The 8,354-nt window shown below is 35.8% G+C and overlaps 1 protein-coding gene across 3 annotated transcripts in view; it reads left to right on the forward strand.

The window, feature by feature from the left end:
• Positions 1–8,086, forward strand: part of PPM1B (protein phosphatase, Mg2+/Mn2+ dependent 1B) — an 83,363-nt gene extending 75,277 nt beyond the window's left edge. For 2 of the 3 annotated variants that reach the window (XM_030310510.1, XM_030310513.1), the window contains exon 6: positions 4,393–5,459. In XM_030310510.1, the coding sequence (XP_030166370.1) occupies positions 4,393–4,698 (306 nt within the window). In that variant the 3' untranslated portion in view covers positions 4,699–5,459. Of the gene's footprint in view, positions 1–4,392; positions 5,460–6,310 lie in introns of those variants that run through there. The other variant, XM_030310512.1, reaches the window with a different exon arrangement.
• Positions 8,087–8,354: the final 268 nt, after the last annotated feature.

An 8,354-nucleotide genomic window follows, 5' to 3' on the forward strand; every position in this document is an offset into this window, starting at 1 on the left:
ACGCAAAAATGGTTGCCATCATGTATTCAAAAGAACATGCAGGGGGACATTGGTGCTAATTATACCTGTATACAATCTGAACTGTGTCACTTAACTAGCATTCTCACTCTGATAAATAACTTCGGTCTCTCTGAGCTTATAAATTTCCTCACTTATAAAAATAAGGGTTGCAGTACCTATTAGGTAGGGTACCTATGAGGATTAAATGAGATGATATGCATAAAGTTCCAAGTACAGACATTAATTACAGAAAGGAATATGAAATTCTCTTTACCTCAGAGAGCTTACAATCTAATTGGAAAGACTTATTAACAGTTGCAAGGTGGAACTGATGGCTGTAATAGATGTGTAATCGTGATGTAATGTATATATGAGTTCAGGTAAAAAAAAAAAAAAAAGTACAGCCAAACAGTAGGTTCCTTTTCTAATATTAATGAAAATCCGTAAGAGAGTTGCAAAACAGTATTGTGAAGAGTCCAATGAAATGGCTGGGTAAGAGGTCTCATCCATCTATCTTTTATCGAGCACAGTAGGGAAATGTAATTTGTCTTGAGATAAAATGACTTTTAAATGTGGTCATTAGCTCAAGTTCTTTTCAGTTCAGTGGCTCTGTGATGGCAGCCATTGTAAATCCATCCCAATTTAACTTACAAGTTTGGTTTTAATGTTTTTTTTTTTTTTTTGAAAGCAGCTACTCCTCCCCAGCTAGCACTCCTACAGAATCCACAGAGACATAGTAGACGCTTGCTGTAGTAACAGGTGTCAGTTGGAGAGCAAGAGGTGCTGTATCTTTCAAACCCACCAAAATTGAAATGCAACTAACATAACATTTTCATCAATAAGTTCCAGTAAGAAGAGTCTGTGTCACAGGTTCTGTGTATCAGAATCGCCTGGCAGGCTTTAAAAAACTCACCCCACCCCAATGAATCTAAATATCATGTGATCGAACTTTAGGGGGGGCGCCTGGCGGGCTAGAAGCGTGCAGCTCTTGGTCTTGGGCTGTGAGTTTGAGCCCCACATTGGGTGTAGAGAGTACTTACATAAATAAAGCTTTAAAAAAAAAAAGTTTAAAAAACTCCTCCCAACCCAATGAGTGTGAATATCATTTGCTTAAAACTTCAGTATGTATATAATTTGAAAAGCTCCACAGGCAGTCCTGGTACGAAATTAGGGTTGATCATCACTTCAGAATTTGTTTCAATGCCCTAGAAGGTTTTTTTTTTTTTTTTTTAATTTAATTTAATTTATTTATAAAAAGGGAGTTGAGTTTTTTTTTTGTTTGTTTTTTTTTTTTTTTCAACGTTTATTTATTTTTGGGACAGAGAGAGACAGAGCATGAACGGGGGAGGGTCAGAGAGAGAGGGAGACACAGAATCAGAAACAGGCTCCAGGCTCTGAGCAGTCAGCACAGAGCCCGACGCGGGGCTCGAACTCACGGACCGCGAGATCGTGACCTGGCTGAAGTCGGACGCTTAACCGACTGCGCCACCCAGGCGCCCCGGGAGTTGAGTTTTTTTGGGTCAGGGGGGTGAGGTGGGGAGATTCTTATGCCCTCTATTGAAAGTTCTTTGTGATATACTATCAAGGAGAAAATTGCCTTTTGGAAAACTTGATTAAAGACCAATAAGGTTTATGATTAGCAAGCATTCACCCAGTTGTTCCTTCTTAACCTTCCCTGAATAGATTCAAATGAGAAACTTTATATAGGGAAACATGTTTATTTAGCACATAAGGAAAGGTAAGGGAGAAAAAATAAGAAAAATCTTAACAGAGCACATTTTATTATGTTTTCTCCACCCGGTAAATTTTGCAAATTAAGAAAAACAAAAGTTATTTGGGGCACCTGGCTGGCTCAGTTGGAAGAGTACACAACTCTTGATCCTTGGGTCGTGACTTCAAGCCCCCATGTTGTGTGTAGAGATCACTTAAATAAATAAAAACTTTTTAAAAAGGAAAAAAAAAATTAAAAGTTAATTTGACAGTTAACCTACCTGAGGTAGGAAATTGGAGAATTCAAAGAAAATAAAGCATCTATAACTTCACTATCCAATACCATCACTTGTATATTGCTGTATTTCCTGTCTTCCCAGGCACTTTATATATAACATCCTAAAATGAACAGATAATAGACATATACATACACATAAAAACATACACAATGCACAGTATCATCTCTTGCTTTTTGCCACAAGGGCACTTTTTTCCCCCCCAAAGCATTCAGGTGCTCTCATTTTTCTAATAAGCGCTGCTATTTATTATGTGGTTATATCAGCATATCTTTGTTTCTTTGTTGCAGAATTGTAGAGTATCAGTTTCCAGGGATAGTTAAAAGTTTATGTCAGATCTAGATCAGTAACCATTTTTTTAGAGTTTTTTTCCCCAACTTTATTTATTTATTTATTTTTTTTTTTTAATTTTTTTTTTCAACTTTTTTTTTATTTATTTTGGGGACAGAGAGAGACAGAACATGAATGGGGGAGGGGCAGAGAGAGAGGGAGACACAGAATCGGAAGCAGGCTCCAGGCTCTGAGCCATCAGCCCAGAGCCTGACGCGCGGCTCGAACTCACGGACCACGAGATCGTGACCTGGCTGAAGTCGGACGCTTAACCGACTGCGCCACCCAGGCGCCCCTTCCCAACTTTTTTTAAACGTTTATTTATTTTTGAGAGAGAGAGAGAGAGAAAGAATCCAAAACAAGCTCCAAGCTCTGAGCTGTCAGCACAGAGCCCAATGTGGGGCTCGAACTCATTAACTGTTGAGATCATGACCTGAGCCGAAGTCGGACGCTTAACCAACTGAGCCAGCCAGGCGCCCTGATTTTCCCAACAGTTTATGATAAAAACTCCCAAATATGGAGAATTGAAATTATCACAATGGACACCTACACACCTTCTACCTTGATTCAACAACTGTAAACATTTTACCATATTGGCTTTATCTGTGTGTGTGTGTGTGTGTGTGTGTGTGTGTGTGTGTATTACTTTTTTTCCCCCTTTCTTTCACGAACCTTTTAACAGTACATTGCAGACATCATCTTGGCATATTTTGGCATGAAGCTCTTAAAAATGAGGACATTTTGGGTGCCCGGCTGGCTCAGTTGATAGAGAATTCAACTCCTGATCTTGGGGTCGTGACTTAAAGCCCTACATTGGGCATAGGGCTTAGTTTTAAAAAAAGAAAAAAATGAGGACATCTTTCCAACCATAAATCTAGTATTATAGCCATAATACTATTATCATACCTAATAAGATAAAGATTATCATCTAGTGCCAATTCCGGATTTTCCCAGTTGTCCCTAGAATGCCTGTTGCAGTAGTTATTTTAAACGATGGTCTAATCAGGCTGTTACGGTATCAGTCAAGCATATTAATGGAGTCTGTAACCAAGCCCCCACTTTCTTTTTTCCCTTGCCACTGAAAAAGAAGGGCCTGAGCCAGCTTTGTATAGCATGTCCTACATTCTGGATCATATGATTGTTTTCTTGTGTCCTTTAACTCAGTCCTCTATTCCCTGTTTTCCCGTAAATTGGGAACTCGCTTTATTAGATTTGTATTAAACATGTTTGGCAAGAACACACAGGACATGGCCCTACACTCCCTAATGCATCACATCAGGAGGCACATGATGTAAGGTTCTTCCTTTTAGACTGTCAGCTTAACTGTGATCAGCATTGATGTGAGAGCGTGTTCGGCTAACGAGATTAAGCAGCTGCTATTGTAGAAACCTGTAAGTTTTCCAAAATTTAATAAAATAGGAAAGGAGTGAGTAGTTTCCTATTCATATCTTATTATCATGTTTAAAATAACTCGTTTATTTTTATCTAGAAATGTTTTAATTGAAGTATTTAAGTACAAAAAGGAAATAAAATTCTTATCCACAGAAGCATTAAAATTTCCCCAAAATCCAGTCTAAATTTATAGTTTTACATTTTGTGTCTCCTCTCCTACCTGTCATTTTGCAGAAGTGTTGAAGAAACTAATGTTCTAATGGCCTGCTTTTCTGTCCTTTCCTGTTGCTTTAAACACTAATTTCCTTTTGTACTAAACCATTATAGCCAATTACTGGTTTTTCTTTTATAAGTAAGTCAGTTTTAGGAATGCTTGTGTTGCTGTTGAATTCCAATAGCGGAGTAAATTTCAGATGGGGCTTCAAATGACAGTGTGGAATAAGATGTAAACTAGTTAATGGTAATTTGCTAAAATCGACTTGATATTTCCATTGGAAGTTTTTATTGACACAAGTAAGACTTGATACGTATCTAATGAACTGTTCTCGTGCTTAGCCTATATTACTCGTGGTAGAGAAATGAGTGCTTTGCTGTGATATGTTATGATATACATGTGATATCCTAGTTTGTCTACTGACACTGGGGTCTTGAATCTTAAAAAAAGGCCTCCGAGGAAGCAGAGGAAAGTGGATCACAGGGAAAATTGGTGGAAGCTCTCAGGCAAATGAGAATTAATCATAGGGGAAACTACCGACAACTTCTGGAGGAGATGCTGACTAGTTACAGGCTAGCTAAAGTAGAGGGAGAAGAAAGCCCGGCTGACCAAGCTGCCACAGCTCCTTCTTCGAACAGTGATGCTGGAAGCCCAGTGACAATGCAGGAAGGCCATACTGAATCAAAAAGTGATCTTGCTGAATTAGACAGCTATAATGAAGATGCAGGGACAAAGATGAGTGGTAAACCCATGTGACCTGACTCCGTGGTAATATTTTTGTGATCTTTGATTTGATGGTTTTTACTTAGGAAGTGTAATGTATGCATTTATAGAACCGTTTTGTTATTTGAACCCTTGGTCAACTAGTTTTATTACATTCATATAGCCTTGTTTTTTAAAGAAGGCCTTTGCATACACCTTTATCAGTTTAAAGTGGACTATTTCTAGAACTTTGAATTTAATAAAGTTATATGTCATTTCCTATTGTATGCCAGAAATGAGGCTACTAGTTATTCAAATCAATAGTTAAAGTCATACTAGACAGGATTAGAGATTACTGATAAGCGAGATTACATTATATTGTGGAAAAACTTGTTAATGTAGAATTATATTGCTTCACATTATTTTACATACTAGAACACTCATCGTTAGCTTTGTAATAAATTTGTGTTTTCTTTAGTAATTTCAGTTCCTCAAAGAATGGCAGATGCTGGCCTGTACTTTTTTTTTTTTTTCCCAAGGATGATGATTTGTGTGTTCTTTGACTTGTTTATATTTTACATCTCTGTAGTTTTATTTTTAGAAGTTCTGAGCTATTGCATATGTGGTTATTTTTCCTTTCTCTGTATTCTTTATTGAAACCTATTTTTTGAAAAATCTATGTATTATTGATACAGCTTTGGTTTGTACATTCTGTATAGCCTAACTACATACATCAAAATGTATGTCAACCAAGTGTTTAGAATGAAATTATAAGTGTTCAAGTCCAAATAAAGCATGTGATGTGGAATAATCTATGCATGTTGTACTTATTTTTAAATCAAAACAAAAATTTTTTTTAACAACCAGGTTTGGTATATTGGAAAAATGCCCCTTAGAAATTCATTTGTATTTATATACCATTTAGAAAACTTTTGGCTTGGCTTTTTTCAGTAACTAAAAGAAAACATTTTGAGAAGTCTTGCTTACTCAAATCCATTCTGTTTCTTATCCCCTTTTTGTGATACAAAATCTTTTGTGATACTAATCTTTGGACAGTATGGACACACATAGACATGTCGGAAAATTGCCATGATGAGCGTTTTAAAGATTGCAAGACTGTGATCTTTGCTGTAAATATTCATCAGTTCTTAACAAAGGCAAGAATCACAGGATGTTTTACATAGTGGCAGATATGAGTTTTTTGTTGTTGTTAAAAATAGGTTTTTAAGATACGGGAGTCACATGGGGAAATTTTTTTTACAGCTAAATTATTTTGTGGATGTAGAACATTAACTTTTCTCCTTCGTGTTTCTATTTGTCACGTATCTAAAATTGCTTAACGTGCGCTAAGGCGAAAATTTGGATCTTCGAACGTAGCTGATGTTTTGATCTGTTTTTCCAATGCCAGAATGTTTTTAAGTGGTTTGTGAAAGAGGAAGGCATTTGGTGGAGAGGGGAGGAAAAAACCCAACCAGTTACCTATCTGTATTAGATAGACCCATGTGTGTACACAAGGTATACACTGCACACAGCTCTCTGTAAAAGTGCCTTTTCAAACAAAGGAAGGTAATTTGTTCATCTAATTTTGTTTTCTTTTGAAATTCAATCCAACCCGGAAGTGGTGTAGGTAAATAATAATAATATTCTTCCTTTTCTCTTCCTGTAGGGTGCTGGAGATCTAGAAGACCCATGGTAGCCTTATAAACCTTCTAAAATGCTTTTGATTCTGAAAATTGGGGGAAAAAAACTTTTAATCACAATTTGCTTCAATACAAGGGAAACATATTCTTGTGGATTCCCACCGTTTTGTGATATGAGCAGAAAATCATTAGCATTTCCCACCATTTGTTCATATTTGTGTTTTCTGATAATTGCCACTTGTAGCATTGCCTGTACTGCAGTATTTTTCGCCAACCTCAGGCATACTGGTTACACCTGTATTGAACTTTGGGCCCTAGGAACCAACGGAGTGATTTCACCACAAATAACAAACTGTGCCCAAGGTGCATGGGAATATAGTTAGCTGTACTCTGAAGATACATTATGTTTTCGTTTTTGTTTTTGTTTTAGACAAGACACACAACATATAAGCATGTAAGAGTAAAGAATTGTATGGGATGCTCCTTTCTCAGTTCACCACGTTGGAAGCCTTTTGCAGCTCTGTGGCTTGAGATTTCCTTTGAGCAATTTACTATAGGATATATATTTATTATTAATTGTTATTTAATTTTTTTTTTCTAATTTTACCTGTATTACCAAACTGGGTTCTCCGATAATGTCCAAATTGTAATGTTGCCTGCTTCAAGATAAAGTGTATTTGGCAATAATATTATAAACCCTCACAAATTTTATGCATGTATCTACTACATCCTTCAACTCTCACTAGAAAATCTTTTGAAACCAAATGGGTTAATTTATGGCTATTTATAATTTGCTTTGACATCTCACTGCTGCAAATTTTTTTAAATGATGAGATTTGCCTTTATAATGTAAATTGTGATTTTTGTTTTACATGTGGGTTTCTATAGTTTTACTTTTTCAGCTTTTAAGATACAACTTTTGTGTGTAATTTGGTATAATTTTTAATTGTTTACGTTATTTTAAAAGCTCAGAATATCACATTGAAATGACTATAAATACATTTAAAATTATCTATTTTAGATCTAAGGAAATATTACAGAGATATTTTCATGGGTTCAGTAACCTTTCATTTTATAACATTGGGCACGGTACAGAGTGGCTATCACATAAGGTACTTGAAGATTATTTTAATTCTATTTTTACAATAACCTTGAATTCTTGAATTCTTTTGAGTTTTGCATGTAGTAAAATCCAATTAATGCTGAACATGAAGAGTAAAATATTTATCTAAAAGAAGCTATTGGGGTAGGAGAAGCGATGAATGTATCCATTTGTACATGGTTTACATGTTGTGGATGCTTTGTAAACATTATCCTATATGTTTAAATTGTGTTTCAGCAGGATGTAATTGCCCTTGTGTGTAGTTAAAATGAGTCGTCATCTGGTCCTGTGTGAAATGGAATTCATGATATTTTCTGTAACATTTTCCTGAAGCTGTTTCTGGAGAGCCACACCATTTGAATACAGACAGCTTTCCTGATCATTTGATTTATTGTGCACCTGATTTTTGGTCTAAAGGAATTATTGCCACAATATATTTTATTTATTCCTTAGATTTTAGCCTTGTAAGTTAAAGTGCTTTACATGATGATGTTAAAAGCTATCTGTCCCTTTACCGGGTTTGGGGGGTTGTAAAAAGATAGGGAATGAAGAATGCAAAATGGTTTATTGTTCATACTGCCCACTCTGATCCAACCCTGTACTGATAGTACCTTTCCAGTAAGATATTGTGATGTTTCATACAATGCAGTGAACATAACCAACTTGTTACCTAAATAAAGAATTGATAAAAACAGTGTGACATATTACTATTTGGTATGATTTTTAAAAGCAAAAGTCCAGTTTGAATGTTCTTTTTCAACATTTTACATAGTTGGAATATTTATTGTGAAATTTTCATGCAAAGCCATGTGGGTGATTTATAATCCCAAAGAGGAATTATCCAAACTGTATAGGACAATACTGACTAATTCCTTCCTCACTCCAAAACCATTTTTTATGCCACTTTTTCAAGTGGTCTAGTGGCCCTTGACATACAAATAATGTGTGAATGAGAAGAAAAACCTGAA

Source organism: Lynx canadensis, chromosome A3 (assembly GCF_007474595.2).
Source record: "Lynx canadensis isolate LIC74 chromosome A3, mLynCan4.pri.v2, whole genome shotgun sequence".
Taxonomy (NCBI): Eukaryota; Metazoa; Chordata; class Mammalia; order Carnivora; family Felidae; genus Lynx; species Lynx canadensis.